Source organism: Apis cerana, linkage group LG1 (assembly GCF_029169275.1).
Source record: "Apis cerana isolate GH-2021 linkage group LG1, AcerK_1.0, whole genome shotgun sequence".
Taxonomy (NCBI): Eukaryota; Metazoa; Arthropoda; class Insecta; order Hymenoptera; family Apidae; genus Apis; species Apis cerana.
Genome location: NC_083852.1, coordinates 6522149 through 6544584, shown reverse-complemented (window position 1 = coordinate 6544584; position 22436 = coordinate 6522149). Strand labels below are relative to the sequence as shown.

General features: G+C 26.8%; 4 protein-coding genes and 1 long non-coding RNA gene across 12 annotated transcripts in view; 4 read left to right on the top strand and 1 right to left on the bottom strand.

The window, feature by feature from the left end:
- Positions 1 to 6827, top strand: part of LOC107994803 (proton-coupled amino acid transporter-like protein pathetic) — a 35787-nt gene extending 28960 nt beyond the window's left edge. For both annotated transcript variants that reach the window (XM_062080947.1, XM_017051856.2), the window contains exons 3-5: positions 14 to 421; positions 701 to 1061; positions 2332 to 6827. In XM_062080947.1, coding sequence (XP_061936931.1) covers positions 14 to 421; positions 701 to 1061; positions 2332 to 2925 — 1363 coding nt within the window. In that variant the 3' untranslated portion in view covers positions 2926 to 6827. The remainder of the gene's footprint in view (positions 1 to 13; positions 422 to 700; positions 1062 to 2331) is intronic.
- On the bottom strand, positions 3250 to 8388 carry LOC133666858 (uncharacterized). The gene is made up of 2 exons (XR_009831618.1): positions 8283 to 8388; positions 3250 to 7890 (listed from the first exon to the last, which is right to left on the bottom strand). It is a non-coding gene; the product is annotated as an uncharacterized LOC133666858 (long non-coding RNA).
- LOC107994805 (coiled-coil domain-containing protein 93) lies at positions 7889 to 11592 on the top strand. Of its 2 annotated transcripts, none has more exons than XM_017051860.3 (14): positions 7889 to 8086; positions 8537 to 8650; positions 8725 to 8819; positions 8877 to 8988; positions 9058 to 9216; positions 9353 to 9541; positions 9600 to 9650; positions 9724 to 9828; positions 9907 to 10124; positions 10204 to 10520; positions 10607 to 10727; positions 10812 to 10896; positions 11067 to 11220; positions 11479 to 11592. In XM_017051860.3, exons 1-14 carry the CDS (start codon positions 8036 to 8038, stop codon positions 11496 to 11498), a joined length of 1791 nt encoding a protein of 596 aa, XP_016907349.2. In that variant the 5' UTR covers positions 7889 to 8035; the 3' UTR covers positions 11499 to 11592. The 2 variants fall into 2 exon arrangements, with proteins under 2 accessions (XP_016907349.2, XP_016907348.2); XM_017051859.3 differs by having other exon boundaries at positions 11340 to 11592.
- Positions 11593 to 11742: 150 nt separating this feature from the next.
- Positions 11743 to 16651, top strand: LOC107994806 (phosphorylase b kinase gamma catalytic chain, skeletal muscle/heart isoform). 4 transcript variants are annotated; one of them, XM_017051861.3, is made up of 9 exons: positions 11743 to 12346; positions 12999 to 13165; positions 13308 to 13592; positions 13661 to 13751; positions 13891 to 14027; positions 14799 to 14896; positions 15278 to 15361; positions 16133 to 16291; positions 16402 to 16651. In XM_017051861.3, the coding sequence occupies exons 1-9, from the start codon at positions 12255 to 12257 to the stop codon at positions 16534 to 16536; spliced, it is 1248 nt and encodes a 415-aa protein (XP_016907350.1). In that variant the 5' UTR covers positions 11743 to 12254; the 3' UTR covers positions 16537 to 16651. The 4 variants fall into 4 exon arrangements, with proteins under 4 accessions (XP_016907350.1, XP_016907351.1, XP_061936983.1 ...); XM_017051862.3 differs by lacking the exon at positions 15278 to 15361; XM_062080999.1 differs by lacking the exon at positions 16133 to 16291.
- Positions 16652 to 16976: 325 nt separating this feature from the next.
- Positions 16977 to 22436, top strand: part of LOC107994726 (max-binding protein MNT) — a 43938-nt gene continuing 38478 nt past the window's right edge. Inside the window, exons 1-2 of one of the 3 annotated variants that reach the window (XM_017051756.3) lie at positions 16977 to 19549; positions 21374 to 21706. In XM_017051756.3, the coding sequence (XP_016907245.2) occupies positions 21556 to 21706 (151 nt within the window). In that variant the 5' untranslated portion in view covers positions 16977 to 19549; positions 21374 to 21555. Of the gene's footprint in view, positions 19550 to 20796; positions 21081 to 21373; positions 21707 to 22436 lie in introns of those variants that run through there. The other 2 variants (XM_017051757.3, XM_062080856.1) reach the window with 2 other exon arrangements.

Below are 22436 nucleotides of genomic sequence, written 5' to 3'. Positions count from 1 at the left end.
GTTGGTTTTGCAGATACAAGTGCGAGAAAAATGACATACCTATTACCGTCACGAACGGTTCGACGTTACCACTTGTGGAACGACCAAACGATGAGGAAGCGGCCCTTTACAATCCGTTTGAGCATAGAAAGTTAGCACATCCCACATCGGATTTAGACACACTGATTCATCTACTGAAAGGAAGCTTGGGAACTGGGATCTTAGCTATGCCAATGGCCTTCCGGAATGCTGGTCTTCTGTTTGGCTTATTCGCTACGTTCTTCATTGGAGCAGTTTGCACTTATTGCGTGCATATTTTGGTTAAATGTGCACATAACCTATGCAGGCGGACTCAAACACCGAGCCTAGGGTTCGCTGATGTCGCAGAAGCGGCATTTCTTGTCGGTCCTGAACCTGTACAGAAATACGCTAGATTAGCAAAGTAAGATTTTATTGTCTTTTTTCTTTTGATTGGTTGAATTTTTATTTTTTTTATATTTTGAATCACTCTGTAATCATTTGTATATTTAGTTACATAAATTATTTGACATTTTGCAAGAACCCATGAATTATTTATTAGAAAATTAGATAACGAAATTATTTTAATAACAAAAGTGAAAATTTTTACAGCAAAGAAATAAATAAATTGTTAAACAAATGAAAGATAGTCATAAATAATAGAAACTAATTAATAGTAATTTCAATTTTTGAATATTTTCAGAGCGACGATCAATTCGTTCTTAGTGATCGACTTAATAGGCTGCTGCTGCGTGTATATTGTTTTCATCTCGACCAATGTAAAAGGGGTAGTTGATTATTATACGGAAACCGACCGAGATATCCGATTTTATATGGCGGCATTGTTACCTTTCTTAATCATATTCTCTCTCGTGAGAAACTTGAAATATCTGGCGCCATTTTCCATGCTTGCAAATGTTCTGATCGCCACTGGAATGGGGATCACGTTCTACTATATTTTCAGCGATTTACCAAGCATAAAGGATGTACCAAACTTCTCGAGCTGGTCTCAATTACCTCTCTTCTTTGGCACGGCTATTTTCGCTCTCGAAGGCATTGGTGTAGTAAGTATAGTTGGAATAATTGGAATAACATAATTAAATATGTATTGCAATTATAAATTCGGCTAAATATCGCAAAATTGGATTTTATTTAGCAAATATTCATATATTTTGAGAATTCTAGCATGTTTTATTCCATATTATTTTTTTTTATTAAGTTTATTAAACAATATTTTTGAAATTTTTTAATAATTTCTTTAATAATTTATACATATTCGTATTTCTTTAATATACAATTCATTAATTTTAAAAAAGTCGAGCGAATCGTTGATATTCCGTGCACAGCATAACAGATCGCAAACGTAGCAGTTGAATCGCGTTTAGTATTTCGATCATGCTATAAGCGGTTACGAACGAGTTACCGGTTAGATGCCGGATCGAAAATTCCAATGAACGATCGCGGTGAAATTTATCCTTCGGTATTGCGCACTTTTTAAAGAGCCTTGAAACTTGGCAATTTCTTTTTTTTTTAATTCAATCATATAACGTTTCTCTTTATTTATAATAAAAACGAAAATTGAAAAATATTAAAATCATTAAATCCAAATAAATATAAACTACTTGTTTTTATATAATAAACATAAATATATGTTATTATATAATATATTATTAAATGAAATATTATAAAATATCTGTCTTTGAATAAGCCATTGGTTTTAAGACGTAAAAGTACCATGTAATAGACGCAAGCTATTATATAATGGCGTATAACAAGAAACAAGAACTGCAAATCCTTTTGTTGAATTTATCATCACACGTAATACGATTACTGCGATTTGTTACAAGAAAGACGCATAACAGTAAATCTTACGTTTAACTTTTGTTACGTGTATTCCTTTCAAAGCATACCAATTATTTCATTCAATATGATAACAAAATCAACAAGCACCATTGTCATAATCGTAAAATTCCATTGGATCATATGACAGGTTCGTCATATGATCGACAACGATGCTAAGGACATTCTTTGGATTTCTTAATCAAAATATTTTTCAATTTCCTTACATCATACGCATATACATACATATATATATATATTCAACAAAATTTATATCTTCTCATAAAAAATTTTAGATTCGGCTGAAATACTCGTTATTATCAATTTATATATTTTAAATATAAAATTTTATCGGTAAAAATTTATGGAAATTAAAAATCGTTAAAAATTTTGAATATTGACACAGTTGAAAAATGTTTCGTCAATTATCAGTCAAGATGAAAATTCGAAGTTCTATGCAATAGACTTTCTAATCGTTAATTTCCCTTTTCACAGGTAATGCCTCTCGAGAACAACATGAAGACACCAACGCACTTCATCGGTTGTCCAGGAGTTCTGAACACTGGCATGTTCTTCGTAGTATTATTATACAGCACCGTAGGTTTCTTCGGCTACTGGCGATACGGCGAGGACACGAAAGCCTCCATCACCCTGAACCCAGAGCAGAGCGACATCCTTGCCCAGTCCGCCAAATTGATGATCGCGGTGGCCATCTTCCTCACTTATGGACTTCAATTTTACGTACCCATGGAAATCATCTGGAAAAATGTTAAACAATATTTTGGCTCGAGAAAACTCTTAGCTGAATACATAATCCGTATCATCATGGTGATTTTCACCGTCACTGTTGCAATTGCTATCCCAAATCTAGGGCCCTTCATTTCCTTAGTAGGCGCTGTGTGCCTGTCCACTCTGGGCTTGATGTTCCCATCGGTAATCGAATTGGTCACCGTGTGGGATCAGGAAAACGGATTGGGGGCGTGTTACTGGAAGCTCTGGAAGAACCTGGCTATCATCTCGTTCGGCGTACTGGGTTTTCTCACCGGTACCTACGTGAGCATCCAGGAGATTCTCGATGAGAATAAATGAAGCGCCGGGTTCGAAGGAGCTGCGGTGCGACGGAATAATCGCTCAGCGCGTACCATAGATGCCGGCGTGTCGTTGGACACCTTCCGCGCTCTCGTCGAGCGGATTCGTCGTACCAGAGGGGCGACGATCACGACCACCTGGAGGATGATGCCGCCGTCGTTATTGGGTCATCCAGCGTAACGTCAAGCGGCCTGGCGAGCTCTCCGAACTTCTAGCAGCTTCGTCTCGCTCCTTCTTGCAATTTCTCTTCGCATCGATAGCACGACGACTGTAACGACGATGAAGACGTCAATAGTAGACGGGATCTACGATTAATTCTGAGACTTTTGTTTTTTTTTTTTTTTTTATTATATTCTTGTTATTCTTATCGTTTCTATTAATTGTAAATAGATAAGAAGTCATTATGTTCAGGGGAGTTCGTGTATTTTTAATATAGAGATATTATTATTTGCAGTATTGGATCATCGTGAATCGGTTGTTATGATTTAAATATTTTAATATTTTTATGTTGTATAATATATATATATATAAATTTAGTCTAATTTGAGAGTCGTATTTTGAAAATATAATTAATCATGAGATGTATTAAGGTTTATTAAAAAACACGAATAAAACTTCTATCACAAAGAATATTAAAACGGTAAAATGAAACGAAATAAGAGATTAATTTTAATTGCTTATCTTTAGTTATTATATTTAATAAAAAAAAATGATTCGAAAGACAGATATACACGAACTCTTTTTGTAGAAAGTATCATATAGATTCGTCATCGTTGCTTCATTCTTCTTTGCAACTTATGTAATCAATAAGAAATGTATGTCACATAGGATATGGCTTAATATGTATTATAGAAAGCATAATCGATTTTTACCGAATTACGTCAGAGTCGTCGCTACTGACGTCGCGCCGTACAACACCGTACGCCAAATGTACGGTAAGAATCATTAATGTGGCACGTTAATCTTTGAATAGATAATTTCCTCGATTACGAAGATTTAATTTTATCAGAAATGATAACATACTCGTCCTTATTACGATCATCCACTTTTAATTAATTAAATTTGAAAATTCTATGCTACTCTCAAATTCGAAAAATAATTTTTAAGAAATGGCAAATTTTCAAGTCTCAAAAAATTCTATGCAATTTAAATTCTTAAATTTTTCAACTTCTAAATTTTTAATTTGCACGCGCAAACTTTATATTGTTAAATTCTCAAACATTTTTTCAAAAATTTAAAAAGAAATAAGATTTCATAAGAAAATTCGTTGGAATTTGCGTGCGACATTAATGACTTTTACCGCCATACGTTCGAGCGATTAACCGAGCAAAAGTCAATAGCACAACGTGGCTCGGAGTACCCGGATCCACGGGATGGTGGATTTCACGATGCGCGTGATCCGTGCTAATAACTGAGACGAGTGTTATCATCAAGGACGTGGATGGAAGCGCCCTTTCTTTCTTCCCCATTTCTCTGTCTTTTATTATTTATTTAAGTTGCGTAGGCCGTACGCACGACGAAGTTTTTTCCATCGACTTCACACAACTGCAGGACGGTTTTTTTTTCATTTTTTTCTTCTTGTTTTTAGTAGCGTATGTACGCATTAAGTTAATAGATATATAAATTATACTTAAGCGTCGTTTTACCTACGAACAAGGACCGTTCGCGTTTTATTTTTTTTTATTAATATTTTTTATATATATATATATATACACATACAGACACACACATATATATATATATATATATACATGTGGCTTTAACGTGCGTTCGTTCAATTTTACCGCGACAAGAAAGTGATTTGTAAGATAAGAAGTTTCCAAGGTTATTCATCGATTTATATCATCGAAAATAAATATTTATTACGTCTAATATCTAATAATGATTAATTTAATTAATGATAAATTTTCTTGTAATAATTAATTCTTTTCAAAAATTGTAATAATTTGAGTTGAAGTTTATAAAAATTTGAATGATTGGAATCGAAATTTAGAACAATTTTGTCAATTAAAATTAAAATTTGATAACATTTTATTGATAAAAATAACGCTTCAATTAGAAAATCGATTGATTTAACTGGTGGAAACTGTCCATCTGTTCCTAGTGCACATTGCACAAAAAGAGACGAAAGAAGACGTGCAAAAAGTGATCGATTAAGGATAAGAGATAGAATGGCACGTAGGTGTGATAAATATCGCGATGTGCACGCTTGCTAGTCTGTAAGAAGTTTAGTGAAAGACATCGATGATGACGCGTTATGCGTCATCATAATCGAGATTAAAATATAAATTGGACCTTTAACTTGACTTAAAGAAGCTCAAGTCTAAATTAACTGAAAGGCGCACTTTCATCGATAAGAATAATTAAGAATTTATATAGAATGGACGATCAATTTTTCGAAGATTGTAAAATTCTTATAAATTCTTAAAAAAAAAAAATTATATAAAAAAGAAAATCACTCATTTCATTATGGATTAAATTTTGACAAGTATTTTGCAGGACAATAAAAATAAAAATTTTTTATTGATAATAATAAAAAATTAATAATCTTTTCGAAAAATAATATTAAGATTTAAAAAATTTGTAATGACCCATTTCTTGCGTATTCCATTTTAAATTAAATTGATTCATCGATCAAATTTAAAATTGTTTGATCGTAAGAATATTAACGAAATTGGAACACATAATTTCGGCTTTTATTCGAACTTTATATTCTCGAGAATTATTTATATTTACAAAGTAATATGCTTCACAATACGTGTTACATTACAGCGATAGGTTACGAGTGCACGATCGTTTTTCGTTTCGATCATTTTCGATCGTTGTTCAAAAAATTCTTGTTGTGCATATTTCGAAGATACGCGATATTGTTTTTTTAGTGCCTTGATTCTTTTTCTTCGCAGAAATTGTATATAAATATAAGACTGGATCTTATAGAGACAGAACAGAATGTATGACTAAATATGTTGCAAATTGAATATTTATAGAAATATTTAAAAAAATTTCTAAATCCTTGAACTTCATTCAATTTGAAAATAACTTAATTATTCGAAGAATATACGTAGATGGTGCACTTTCTCTTTTTTTAATTTATTAAAAGCTTTATTTAAAAGCATTTTTGTTTATTTTTAAAATGATGATTAAGGTATTAATTAATTGTTTTATATATATATATTATATTTACGAATTATCTTAAATAATTATTTAAACAAATAATCGAAATTTTCTTATGATAAATAAGATCATATTTTAATATTAAATAAAATCCAAAAAATAATAGATTTTTATTTTTTAAAATATCAAAGTCATTAAATCATAACATCTTTAATGATACATTCTACATGTTAAACGATTAGAATCTAAGTCTCGATATGTTCTTTTTTATCTTAGAACAATTTAAATGATTCTTCAACCGTGTATATTGTATGAAAAGAGAAAATTATATAAAAAGATCATCTTAAGAAGATATTAAACAATGCACGGTAGTTATTGCCATTTTCTTAAAATTTTAGTATCACGTAAATATGTTTTATTAAGAACAGGGTAGAAACAAATTACAATTCTTTTTTTTCTTCCGAGCCATAGAAGACTGCTAAATTTCACCAAGCTTCATCCATGTTTTATCATCTTTTATACTCGTCCAATCTTTTTACATCATGTATTATTTCTTTATATATATATATATGTATATACATATGTATATATATATATGTGTATATATGTATATATATATATATATCTATATGTATATATACAACATTTTGTATAAGAAAACATACATACAGATAGTTCAAAATAATAATAGAATGATTTTTCTTTTCAATCAAATTTTGTTGTTAAAAGATTTTTTAGATGGAATCATAATGTATTTAAAACGAAAAAAGTAAATAATGAATATGCCATTTCGCTGCCTTTTTATTCCAGACTTCTACAATGAATTGTACATTATGTGGGAATGATTGCCGCTCAAAGAATATCATTTCATATGCATGTATATTTCATGCAATCCATCAACTTTTGTCAGTCATTGTACCAAACAATATTATTGGATATTTAATAACAACGATTTGCAAAAAAAATAATATAATAACACTTTTTATTTACTATTCTATGCCCTTTTATTTTTTAAAATCGATTTGCAATTTTTATCAAAAAATATTTTTAATGTATTTCTATATTTCATTTATGGTTATATGATACAGATAAAATAAAGATTAAGGCACAATGTAATTTTGAAAGAGAAATAATGAAATTCAATTGATATCTTCATTGTAATTACGTGTTAAAAGACAAGTAGGCGAATCATAGGGAAAAACTGAGAAATCAGCGTTATCTCTTGAATGTTAAAAATCTCTTCTTAAAAATATTCAAAAAATGAAATACTGAAGTTCAATTCTTATCCTATCTCTACATTATCTCTTATTTATATTATTATATTCTATATTATTTATTCTCTTTATTTACGTTTTTTAAAATTTTACGATTGAAATATATCTAATTAATAATATAAAATCGGCAAGAAGTAAAAATAAAGAATGTTTACGATTTCTAAATTACGATTAAATAAAACATGATTTTAATAATAAAATTCTGAATATTATATTATAAATAATAATAATAACTTAACATAATAAGATAATAACAAATAACATAATAATAATTACTTTTATATAGTCATTTTACTTACAAAATAAATCACGTGATTAGTAACGTTTAAAAATTATATATGTATCTATATACATATATAAAAGAAATGTATATAATTATAAAAATCAAGATGAATTTAAATTATTGCATCACGTTGTATAATAAGATGTATGTATTTAAACATTTACAAACATAAATCTTCATAATGATTCTTATTGTTGAATTTAATTAATTTAGAAAAAGGAAACTACGTACCATTCGAATAGCACATAGAAATTCAGCTTAATTCATGTCTAAGACGTGATTTTAGTAAAATAGCTGAAATGACAGTAAAAATTCATATTATCAAGTGACAGGACATCACATACGATTTGAATTTTTTTAAACAAACATATTAATTCTTTGTTTTTAAATATACAATAATTATCCCGATTTATATATACAATCTTAAGAGAACATAACCATGTTAAACGATGTACCAAAAAGATTATCACGAAGCTCTGAAACAACTGAGGTACGTCTATAGAACATTATATGTTTATATGTAGATAGTTAACAAATTGACAATCAAAATTTATAAAAATTAAATATTGAAGTTAATAATTTATTCATAATATTATCATTTTATGTATCAATAATGAAATATTTGTTATAAATAATGATATAATATCCATTTTCTATTACATATTTCCTTTTCACACAATCCTCACATTTTTAAATTGTTTTATTTCTAGTTATATCAATTTATTTTTTAATAGAACTTATAAAATACTTATTCATGCACTTTTTCTCAAATTGTTTTAAATATTACTTAGTATTTTAATAGAAATACATATATAATGTTCATCTCTAATTATTTGTAGCCCTCTATCGGAATTTTTTATAATGAATCTGTTATAAGCAGAAAGCGGGAAATATGATTTAATAAAATATGAAATTTAAATATATTACAAAATATTTTTAGGTTGATGTTCGCGAAGATGAAGAACAAAAAAAGAAATTTCAAGATATTATTGATTTACTTTTAGCAGCAGGCTATTTTCGAGCTAGGATAAAAGGATTATCAAACTTTGATAAAGTATGTATAACATAAATTTTAAATTTAAATTAAAAAAATTTATTAAAAACAGCTAACATAATTGTTATGTTTAGGTAATTGGTGGAATGACCTGGTGTATAGAATCATGTAATTTCGATGTAGATATCGATTTATTGTTTCGAGAAAATCTTACTATAGGCCAAAAAATGTAAGTAAACTTGTAAAATATTTTGATTTTTTAATATCTTATATATTTTATATTTAGTTCATTAACCGAAAAAATCGTGGCTATGCTACCCAAAATGAATTGTCCATATCGCATAGAACCACATCAAATTCAAGGTTTAGATTGTATTCATATTTTCCCCGTCATTCAGGTAAATAATTTTATTTCTTGAATTTTTAATTTTTTTATAAACATTTTAATAACTAATAATTATTTTTAGTGGTTGGTAAAGCGTTCCATGGAAACTCGAGAGCAAACGGCAGATTTTGTGCGATCGTTTGCTTTAAGTCAGTTTAATAAGAAACATTCTTTTTCTGAAGATTCATATACAACACAAGTAGTTAAAGAAAATTTAATAAAAAATATTCAATTGATTACGGTAAAACGCATTTCCAAATTATGATGATAATGTAGATAAATTTAGATAAATATTTAGTCTAAATAAAAAATTAATAATTAATCTATTATTATATAATTTATTAGTCTAAATAAAATTAAAAATAATTTTTTTTCAGAAATCATATGAACCTCGACGTCTCTTTAAACAAAAAGATGGTGCTAAAAAAGAAGAATCTACTAAATTCCTTAGCACTGTTTTGGAATATGAAGCACCTTTGTATTCTATAAAAATTGCTACTTCGCCGACCGAAACTATTTCAAGTGATCTTAAAGAAGATGAGAATAAAGAAAAATTAAAGGAAAAAGTAAATAAATTATATGAATAGATGAAATTTATGATTTTTTTAATATTTTTCTTTATAGGAAAATACAGAACAATTAGCTGGAAATTTAGCTGCTATTGAAGAAAATTCAGTAAGCAATTATTATTTTAATTGATATTAATTAGATAATAATTATTTCTTTATATAATATTTTATTTATCTAGACTCGTTTAAGCGTAACGGCAGTAGGCAATATTGTTGGCATTCAAGCTCAAGAGATTGCTAAAGTAGCTGAAAAGTATGCGACGATGTCGACATCTGAAATCGAGGTAAATTTTTTTAATTTTAAGATAAATTTAACTTAATTTATAATTAAATAATTTCACTACTGATATTGCTAATTATAGGAAAGTGGTGGCACAAATTCTTCAGCAGCTTTGACTACATTAGAAAATCAAAAGGTCATGCTTCAAAATCGTGTTCGTAAATTAATGAAAGAAAGAGACATCTTATCTGCTAAACATTTAGAATTGATTGAAAAATTAAACGAATCTCGTGCAAAACGTGAAGATATTGAACGTTCATTAAAAAAGGCACAAGAAATGGATATCAATGAAAATGATAGGTAATTATCTTTTTATTGTATTTTATAATTATCATTATCGTATAATTTTTAATTAATAAAAAAAATATTATTTTTTTAGTATCTATAAACGTTTGGAAGAACTTCTTTTAGTACATGATGGTTTAAAAGAACAGGAATTTAATTTTCGAGAACAATGTAAATCTGATTTAAATCTATTGAAAAATAAATTGCAAGAAATCGAAAATGGTACATCTGAAGAAGAAGAAGATCGTTTAAAGGAATATGAAGAGCAAAAGGAAGCAGTTATGAAAGTTAGATTACAATTAGCCAAAAAGAATAGAGCTATTGCCTCTTTAACTAGACAATTGGATGATGTTCCTGGTCGTTCAGAACTTACGCAATACCAAAGACGATTTATGGAACTATATAATCAAGGTTTGCCAATCTATTTTTATACATCGATATTCGGTTTTTTATTAGATGACTGCAATGTCGTTTCATTGTTATTTATTAACTTACAGTTTCGGCAAAGCATAAAGAAACAAAACAATATTATACATTGTATAATACTCTCGACGATACGAAACTTTATTTAAGTAAAGAATTATCATTACTAAATTCGATCCAAGATAATTATAATGAGTAAGTAATAAAATTTTATATTTATATTTATATTTATGCATAATTTGCAAATTATATATTTTTTTCTTCTACATTTTTTGACAGAGCAATGGCATCAACAAGTGGCAAAGAGGAATTTCTTAAACAATTCGAAGCAATCGTCGCAGGTGTTAAACGCAATAAGACAAAGGTAAAAAAAAAATATCGTCTAAATATAAATATATCTTATTAAAAAAAAAGCAATTAACTAATATTAGAAAATATAAAATTAAAAAAAAAATAGAATTAGTCTATAAAATTAATTTTAAAATAAAGTATAGAGTTATATTTTGATAAGAATATAGATCGCATTTCATGTAGGTAGAAAAACGATGTGCTGATGAAAAAAACAGGAGAGATGCACTCAGCCGACAACTGGTTACTCTAATAGAACAACAACGCAAATACGTTGCTGCGGTCAGGCAACTCACTATTGAATGTCGTAAAAATGAGGCCTTGCTCGCACAATTGCGTGGTCCGTAAATATAGATTTAATTTCTATTTATTATAGAATACATGAAATCCTCGTATTTTTGTCTCTTAATTGTTTATTTCACCAATATGAATTAATATCGTAAAAAAATTATATTTAAGGAATGGATATGTCATTTGAACAATACAATAATCCTTAAAGTTGAGAGCAAGACTGCGAGGAAGAAATAAGATAGCAACTTCTATTTATGTTCATACTATGTATACATCATTAATATATATTAAATTTTTCTTATTTTAGATACATATTCGAGAGAATAATTTGTTGTGAAATTAAAAAAAAAATTTAAGATTGAACCATTCCTTTATTCCTTACAATATTACTTTTATATAAGAATATATGAACTTAAAATAATTATTTTTTATTTACCTTCTATCATTTTTACATATTATTGAATACAAATGACATACGGATAAATTCGCGTCGGAAATTAATTAATGCGAATATAAGGTTGAGATTATATTTAAAAAAATATTTGTAGCATTGTAGATATCGCAATCGAAACAGTTGTATAATTTAAAATAGTGAATTGCTAAAGGCACATGATGTAACTTACGTGTTCACCGTAAAATATAGATGAATGCAATATACATTATATGCACACCTTTGAAACAATTTTAGGTCGATTATAGATTGCTTTCTGTTTTTCCTTTCATGTTCAGCAAATCAAGTATTTTCTTCATTGCATCATCAGAGCCCTCTTCATTCGTTACTTTATATTGGTTATCGCCATTGTTCCTTTCATAGTGCTTATGTGTTCATGTTTTCTTCGTCTGGTCAAGGATCTATCGTAGCCATTATCGGTGTACGGTGATCAGTGATATCTTTGTTAACGTTTTTTTAGAATGTAGCGGGTATTCATCGCGACATTTTGGAATAGATACGTAATATGACAATTGCATCGGATGGGAGAACTATTCGTTTGAACTTGTTCCTTTCAAATTAAAGGAACATGTGCTATTTACTTGGTGGCTATTAATGTGATTTACATATATGAAAAAAATATTGCGCGTAAAATGGCAAAAGACGAAGGAGACGACCTCTTGCCAGACAAGGATGCTGCTAAGGGATTTTATGCAAAATACGAACCCAAAGAAATCCTTGGAAGGTTCGTCATGTGATATTTTATATAAAAAAAATATATAACATAATATTTTTATTTATTTAATAAATACGTGTATATGATAAATATGTTAGTGTTTATATTATTAAATTCTGATGCATTGCATGACAATAAATAAATGAAGAAATTAATAACTTTTGAATAATAACAAATTAACCTATACAATTATATAATTTGATGAAATTAAATACGTTTCATTTAATTACGATAGTTTATATTGATAAATGCATTTCGAAAAAATTTCGAAATAATAATTTAGTACAATAGGACAGAGCATAATACTTTGAAATATTATATGAAAATAAAATGTTTATTTCTATCAAATTTAATTTTCGTTATTTTGTTTTAAAAAAGTATTATTATAAAATCACAATTGTAACATATATATATATGTTAAGTTTTTTTTAGAATGTACATTTTTTTAGAATGTATATATATATATACATATATATATATCATAATTGTTTTAAAAAAATTAATATGATATGATAATTATAACAAAGAATTACATATATTTTATCATTTTTTAAATATCCTATACTTAAAATCTTTAATAAAAAATTTAATTTTAAAAATTAATTTTTTTTATTTATTATAAATAAATATTATAAATTAAATAATATACTAATGTTTACAGAGGAATATCTTCCACTGTGAGAAGATGTATAGAAAAAGAAACAGGTATAGAGTATGCAGCTAAAATCATAGATATTAGTAATGAAAACGAAGATGGACATACTATGAAGGATGCCACATTACAGGAAGTACAAATTCTTCGTAGAGTAGCGGGTCATCCTTATATTAGTAAGTTTATTAATATATTAATAAAAAACATTAATTACTTAAAATAAAATTATCTTTTTGCCTTACATTTTTTTTATAAAAAATTTATTTTCCATTAACAATACACAAATTTTTCTTAAAAATATTTATATTCATTTTTTAGTTGAATTACATGATGTCTTTGAATCTAGTACATTCATATTTTTAATTTTTGAAATTTGTAAAAATGGTGAATTATTTGACTACCTCACATCTGTTGTTACTCTCTCTGAGAAAAAGACACGTTATATTATGAGACAAGTCTTTGAAGGTGTTCAGCATGTACATAATCAGGGGATAGTTCATAGAGATTTAAAACCAGAAAATATATTACTTGATGATAATTTAAATGTAAAAATAACTGATTTTGGATTTGCTAGATTATTAAAAACTGGAGATAAATTATATGGTATGTAATAATTATATAAAATTTAAAACTTAATTATTAAAAAGAAATTTACTATTAATGTTTTTTAGATCTTTGTGGTACTCCTGGATATTTAGCACCAGAAGTACTTAAATGTAATATGTTTGAAAATGCAGAAGGCTATGGTCATGAAGTTGATATGTAAGTATTTAAAATATGATACATATAATAAAAAAATAAAAATGAAAATAAAAAAATTAAAATTATTTTTTAAACAAATAAAATTAAGTAATAAAAAATTATTTTATTAAAGATAGAAATTAATATTGGTATTTTTTAGATGGGCCTGTGGAGTAATTATGTTTACTTTATTAGTTGGTTGTCCTCCTTTCTGGCATAGAAAACAGATGATTATGCTTAGAAATATTATGGAAGGAAAATATTCATTTACATCTCCTGAGTGGGCAGACATAACAGGTATTTATTATTGCTTATTAAAATATAATTTTTTGAAAGAAATAATAGTTTATGTTTCATATGGCATGTGAAGTAAATTTATGCTTAATTAACATAATGCATGTATATGTATGCATCATTTTCAGGGAATTTTATTTCAATTTTATTGTAATTGATAAATACACTTATATACTATTATATATTATTAATTACATAATAAGAATTTAAAAACATATGGAAATGATATTGCTCAGCTTTAACAGTAAAAATGCATATATATTTACATGAAATTCTTTGAATTATATATTCATTTTTTTTTTATTTTATTAACAATCAAAACCAATTATTATTACTATATACAAACAAATATATAAATAGTCTTTTTAAAAAGTCAAAACTAGTACAATGTTATACAATAGTTAAAATTTTGCAAAATTTTCAAATCTGTGCAAGACACAGACAAAATTTTAGGTGGAAGTTTTTGTCATTGAATTGTAATGATGCACAAGCATGAATTAAAATCCATGGTAATATCAGAAAGTATTATCATCTTGAGTAATCACCTATAAAAGCTATATCATCTTGATGTGAGCTGCTTCATATTTGGAAAATATATTAAAGGTAAGAGTTGTTACTAACAAATCTTTGAACATGATGCACATTTTTTTCATAAATGAATAGGGTGCAATTACATGTATGTTTTTTTTGTATATTGCCAGATATCTTATTTTATAATATATTTTTTAATGTTCATAAATTTATATAATAATCAAATTAATATTATATTTTCAGAGGCTCCCAAAGATTTGATAAGAAAATTATTAGTTGTTGATCCCAAGAAGAGAATTAGTATCAAAGAAGCATTGGAACATTCATTTTTTCATACAGTGGTATGTATCTTAGTATAGCATATTTACAATGCAAACATTGTAATAATGTTATTATTATATAAAAATTTAATATAATATGTAATATTTTTTAAAGATATCTATTATTTTATGCATTTAAAATAAATATATTATATTCATATTTTTATGTTTTTATTTGTTTGCTTTATATGTTCAACTATCTATATTCAAAATATTCAAAAACTTAATTCTTTTATAAAATATTAAACATTATTAAATCCGTTTAATTTTTTAATTTATTAATTAAAAAATTATTAATTTTATTAATTTAATAAATTATATATATATAATTAATTTAAAAATAATTTCCTTTAAAATAAAATTAAGTCATAATACCTTGATAAAAAATTATTGGAATTACAGCTATGGGATCAAGACATCGCTCCTTTAAAACGTTCACTATCATCTAATTCGCGGCGTCTAAGTAGGATATCTCAATTAGCTTTGGTAATTTATTTTTGTTTTTATTTTGTTTGTCTTTAAATGTGAGTTCTTTTGATTCTAATTTTCATATAATATATACATATAACAATTAACATTTTAGTTTCTGTTAATATTTCAAATTAATCAATATGATATCTCTATTTTTTTTTGTATTTTTATTTTTGTTTATAAAATGTATTATTTCATTAAAAATTTTCTTTTTATTTAAGGAGCAATACATTTGTTTATATCAGTTATAAATATGCATAACTTGATCATTATGTTTCAGATAAAACATAATATAAATATAAAAATGTCAATTAATGATATTAAATTAAAATTAATTAATTCAATTAATAATAAAATATACTGCAAATAAAATATTAATAAAGAAATATTATTTCAATATTTACTATGTTATTTATTATGTTGAAAAATTATTGGAAGAATATTTAAAGCTTTATATGTACATATTAGCTTTTTCATTGTTTATATTTTTGTAAAAATTTTATAAAAATTTTCATTACATTTCCGAGCATGTAAAAAAAAATTATATTAATTTCTTAAACCATTTATTATGTTGTTTTTGTATATTTTATAATTATGTGTATTGTAATATTTTGTTTCCATTAAATTTAATTGTATATACATCATTTAACATTTATTCATTGCTATGTTTAATAATAATCAAATATGTTTAATAACTCTTGTTATATTAAATGATATAAAAATATTTAATTATGTTTAAATTCCTAAAATTTTCAGATTTTTTATTTTTCTTTATATTTTGTACAGGAATTAAAGGCAAAGTCATTTAATGCAAGAAAAAGATTCCAGTTAGCTATAATTTGTGTACGTGCAGTTGTCCGCATTAAACGACTTCACAATACACCTGAACCTCTTTCAACTCAAGTAGCATGCACTGATCCTTATAGAATCAAAATTTTACGAAAGGTATTATGTTTCTATTATCTTTTTAACATATATTTTGTTTTTTATTTAATTATATTTTTCGATTTGTTATATAGATTGATTATATAATAATAAAATCATTTTTATTGCAGGTTATTGATGGTTGTGCATTCAGAGTTTATGGTCATTGGGTAAAGAAAGGAGAAGGACAAAATCGAGCTGCTCTTTTTGAAAATACACCAAAGACAGAACTTAAACATCTTTATGTTAGTAATTTGAGCAGATAACTAATGCTTTAATACAGCAATCTAGTTAAAATTGTTACTTCTTATTTAGATAACATTTACAGTATCTAAGAAAAAAAAAAAAATAAAAATAAATAACTTACATATAAAGGTAAAACATGTATAAAGCTTTTTCTTGATTTCGATTGCAATATAACTAATTGTTTAAACAATTTTTATAGTAACAATAAAGTATTTGTAGTCTTTTATTTTTGCAGTATCATAAAGTAATATAATGTATTAATTATTTTAAGTGTTTTGAAAACATAATTGGATTGTTTAATTTTTGATTACTCTTTGATGATTTTTTTGTTGAAAATAGATTTATTTAATTATTTCAATTATTTCTTTTTAGTATCTTTCATTTATTATTATTTATTATTTTTAAAATAATATTAATTATGCTCAATAAGTATAAATTATATGTAATATAATTAAAAAAATACTAACAATGAAGAATAATTCTTTTAGTGATATTGAAAATTATTAATATCACACTATTGGTGTGTATATTCTGTGTATTTTATGTCTAAAAAAAGTATTATGTTAAAAATTGTAAAACTGTATTTTAAATTTTCTGTTTTAAATCTGTAATATTTTCTTTACAGTATTCTTATTTTTTCACAAAAAATCATATATGAATATAAAATAACTTATATTCAGATATTAAATAGATTAAAATAAACTATTATATGTGCTAAAAAGAAAAAAAAAGACTTACAAATTGTATGTTGAATATAAATAACGGTGCTGATACGTACATACATAAAGCAATATATTCTGTTCCATGACTCTATTTTTTATGTTTGTACGTTTTTATTAAATGTATTTAATAATTAACAATATTAAATTTGTACTAACATTTCAACTGTAATATATTCTTGATATTTAAATATTTAATACATATTAATAAAAAAATAATTTTAAATAATTATAGTACAAAATATTATTTCTGAATCTATATTATGAGAGAAAAAAAGTTGTCTAAAAATTAATCAAGAATATATTTACAGTAAAAAATTTAGAAAAATCATTAGAAAATATATAATATATTGTAAATTTCTTCACATTTGCAAGTGAAGTGTATCTCATAATAATATTATTTACAAAAATCTGTATGTAAATTATATAGTGTATAATATTTTGTGCAAATTCTAGTCATATATATATATATATTATATATATTAGAATTATTTTATATATATATATATATAATATATATATTCTGTACTGTTGAATTTGTTTTTAAATTATAAATTATAAAAAAAAAATATAAAGTTCATTTTTCATATGTGTGGGCAAAAAAGTGAAATTAAATTATATTTTATTAATTTAGAATTAGATTGCAATAAATTAAATTTTGTCATTTTAACAATTACAAATAAATTAAAAATACATGTCAAAAATTTTTGAAATTATATCATATACTACTATATATATACTATATTATAATTATACCATATATTATTACTATATAGTATATATATTTTATGCAAAATGTATATAAAAAGTAAAATATTTTTAATAATATCTAATATTTTATATTTTATTCTCCTCTCTACTAAAAAATAATCCTTATTATTTAATGAATCTAAATTTTATTGTTAACTATAATATTTTCTACATTTTTTACATTTTTAATAAATTTTATGTTTTTGTATTTAAATACAAAAATATATTTTCATAATTTTTATAAATACTTAATTCGTAATATATATATATATATATATATATATATATATATATATATATATATATATATATTTCTTTTTAAAATAAAAATGAATTATAATTTTAAATATTGATTACATAATGTTTAATATTTTTGTTTAATTTATTCATGTTTTTTAAATTACTAAAATTACTAAAATTTAATAAATATTTATATATATATATATATATGTACAAATTAAATATGAAGCTTTCTTTCATTAAATAATATTAAACATATAATATATTATTACATTAAAATTTCGAAAAGTTGAATATTTTTAAGAAAAAAATTTTATGATTGTACATAGTAAATAATAAAAGCAATTTATATATTTACTTTTAAACTATGATTAATCATTGAATGTACTAGATTTAAATCATTTAAATAAATGGAAATTTTTATTAGTTTATATAATTTATGTAATTTAGAAAAATAGTAAAACGATTTTTTATTATAAAAATCTTAAAAAAATATTAAAATTTATATTTTTTGCAAATTTAAGAAAATTAACAGAATTAGCTTTCGAAAAAGTGACAGGATACGATTTTGGCGCGCGCGCAAAAGTAAACAATGAACTGTATGCTTCTATATAATAGAAGTGGCAACAGTGTAGAGGTCCGATCCATGTGACAGAGAAGGAACGTGACAAAAGGTGGCAGAGGGTGACGCCGCCGAGATCGGAGTGAGTGTTTGCCCGGGCGAGCCGGGTGTCGGGTGTGCTGTGTACGATTGTCGCGATATTCGTCCGTTCTGGCGTCCACCGGAAGGTAAGCCTGCACGTAAAAGATATCGGCTGACTCCAAGATCTCAATTTAATACCTTCTTCACAATGGTATGGAAGAAAACTTGAGAAAATTGCGAAAAAAGTGCACCAACTAACGAGCAATATACAGCAGCTCGACACTTCTCTTACACGCCCAGCGGAGTGCTGCGTCACATGGGCTGCGTTCATTGGTCGATACAGCCAGGTGACGTCATGAACCGCGCTTTGATTGGTCTATACCTCGGACCCCAGACACGTGAATCGTGGCCAAGCAAGCATGGCTGTTGATGCGCAGTGGTTAGCACTTGTAAAATGTTTCTGCCACGCGCTAGATCGATCAGGTTATAACCGTCGTATATTATAAAACGTTGTGAGATCGTCCGCTGTTAAAAAATTTACGAGTGCCTCGTGATTTTCCGCATGTGTCGCATGTTTGACAGCAATAATATCGCAAAAATTCTTGCAAGAAATTGATTTCTACCGTGAAAGTGGGTTCCAGCGTGTTTCCATTGTGACCGGAATACAGTCGTGGCATACCTGTAAGTTTCTGATTACTTTCCATGCGTTTGTGGCGTTACCACGCCCGTTTAAAAGTCTCTACGGAACATTATCTCGTCAGAACTATCGCCTATTTAATTAACATGTGTATAGGTAGTTGCGTGGCGTGTTTTCCGTGCCATAATAGACCTAGCCAATCGCACGGTACTTCAACTCATGACGTCACATTATCGCAAACTCCTATTGGCCAACGATGCGTGCGTCGCCCGTCTAACGTGTGTGTCGCTTTGTCAGTTTAAGGAGCTCGTTTGGTATACTGCACGCTTCTTGACTTTTCATACTCTTCCAGGCAGCCTCTCTTTTATCAATTTGATACAGTGCATCGCTCTTTTTTTCTATTTTTGTATGATTGTATCTATTATATAATGCAATTGTGTCCATTTGTGGTCGTGGCACGATTTTGCGATTATACTGCCCGGGATATATCTACTTTTCAAATCAGCGGCAGAACCTCGTTTCTCTATTTCGCCTTTCCCGCCTCTGTCTCGTGAATCTTTTTTCTTCGTTCACTGATTTCTCAGACTGCGCAGCCAACATATCTATATACTGTATTCGTATTCGTGAATACAGCTCTTGCGCGTATCAACGCCACGTAATGACTCTCGTTTCTGCTTTCGATGCTATATATTTGACAAGAACAATCAAACTAATGTAACTTGTCAAATTATAAAGCATTTTCTGAAACAAATATATTTCTCATTTTAATACCGAAGATTAGTATAATTTTAATGTCAATCAATATTGCAACATTGTTGAAACTTTGCAAAGATGTAAAGTGCACATAATTATTATTTTAATTTAATAATATTTTGAAATTTTTTACAATAGTTTTTAATAATTTATAAGCTTACATATTTATAAGATTTCTAATTTATTTCATTAACATTTATCTTTTAATTAGTATTTATGATAAATAGCAGTAAAAATGTATAAATATTACAATTTATCAATTATTTATATTGATTAATTTTCAACTTTTGATACAAAAATTTTATATTATCATAATATATTCAAGATATGTAGTTAAAATTTTTCTTATTTGTATTTACCATATCATTTATTTGATATTTTCGAAAAATAAAAAATAATTTTTATATATTTATATTTACGAATTTTTCAAATTATAGATAATGAGATACATGATATTTAGTATTTCTATACCTTATTTTTTTTTTTTTTGAGACTGTTAGATTGTTTCCAGTGATCGGAACTCAAGATGCGTGCTAATGCTCTGCGCTCCAGGAAAGCGCGCATTGCGCTTGCGCATTTCCTCTGTGGTATTACGAAGACGGTACGTGGGAGGGGATAAAGCTTCCCGCGCGACTGCGTTACGTCACGCGTACGTCACGTGACGTGTACTCAGACACCGGTCGTGTCCGTTCTGTCTGCAACTCCATTCGAATAAGCTAATAATATTGTCGAACAACATAGTTTTACACATTAAATAATCAAAAATAAATAATCATGTAATTAAACAATTTGAAGTTGTTTATCTATAAAGTAAATGAAAAGGTGACATATGTGATTTTTTCATTGTAATATTGGTTTGCACTTTTCTTGACGTTGATTAATCTTACAATGTCTAATTAATCTTTTTTTTTCTTTTCTCGGTGTATTATACTAATTACCAAATAAAAATGATGCGAATATTTATATTATTGTGATTTTTCCTCTATTATTCCAAAATCAACAAATTAAGATTTGATTGGTTACTATGTTCCCCTATTCTTTCGTTTATAATTTCACTATAATCTGATGCATTTTCAGCATTTTAAAAGATTATTCGTTTTTCTTTTTGTGCGTAGATTGCCACCCGCGGCTGGCAGCAGCAGAAAAAGAGGAGAGTTGAGACACGAGAACGGGCTCTCGACTTCTTCGTCCTCGGCAGCCGGCGACGAGAATCGACGGTCCGATCACAGAGTCTCAATCTCCCAAAGGATCTTAAAGAGAAACAGAGCTCGTCGTGGAGCGAACCGGCAACGTCAGGATGAGCCTGGAAACGTTGCTGGAAGCAGCGCGGTTCGTCGAGCAGCAAGAGAAAAAGAGGGAGCGCCTCGCAAGCAGTTCTTCCTCCTCCTCCGATCATCCGCTTGCTGTAGCTCCCCACTCCAACCATCACAATTCCAACGAGCCACGTGGTGAGTACCACGCGCCACTTTTCGGCGACCGTTCACATATGAATATGTAGAATAGCTTAACGCACCGAGTTGCGTTCTCAAAATCTTCCATGAGCTTCATACTTATCTGATACAAATAATATCAAAATTATGCTTTTTTAAGAATAAATTTTAATTAAAAAATAAAATTTGAACAAAATATAAATTGTGAGAAAGATTAAAAATATTCATTTATTTTGTTATACATATACATATTGTATACATATTTAAGATTTGATCATTTTTAATATTAATTTAGAGAGTTTATAAATTATGAATTCAATATGTTTATCATTATGGCAAATAATCATATAATTTGAAGCAAAATTTTCTTTGTGTCTGGTTTAAAAAAATTTGTCAAAGAAATATGGTTTTTATATATTGCACTATCACAACAATATTGTAAAAAATGATTATCAATGTTTTTATTATGATAAAAAAAAATAATTGAAAAATAATTTCATATGAAATGAGAAACACTGCACTGTACATGCGAATAGCACGCGATGACCCACGCGTTCACCGCCTCCAAATTAGGTATGATTTCCCTCGCAACAGTGATTCTCAGACACGTTGACGGCCTTTTATGCGTCACGCAGTGGAAAGTTCCGTAAAAAAATATTTCAAAATCTATGTGCGAATTTCTCTTGCATTCTAATCAATTTAGTCAATCTATTTCTATAGATTAATGTTTAGATTTGATATTTTCTTT

Coding starts and splice junctions, on each gene's coding strand:
- LOC107994805 (XM_017051859.3), top strand. CDS start 8,036: ATGTTAAACGATGTACCAAAAAGATTATCACGAAGCTCTGAAACAACT. Junction 10,125..10,203: donor GATATCAATGAAAATGATAG/GTAATTATCTTT, acceptor TTATTTTTTTAG/TATCTATAAACGTTTGGAAG. Junction 10,521..10,606: donor TATGGAACTATATAATCAAG/GTTTGCCAATCT, acceptor ATTAACTTACAG/TTTCGGCAAAGCATAAAGAA.
- LOC107994806 (XM_017051861.3), top strand. CDS start 12,255: ATGGCAAAAGACGAAGGAGACGACCTCTTGCCAGACAAGGATGCTGCT. Junction 13,166..13,307: donor AGCGGGTCATCCTTATATTA/GTAAGTTTATTA, acceptor TTCATTTTTTAG/TTGAATTACATGATGTCTTT. Junction 14,028..14,798: donor TGAGTGGGCAGACATAACAG/GTATTTATTATT, acceptor TTATATTTTCAG/AGGCTCCCAAAGATTTGATA.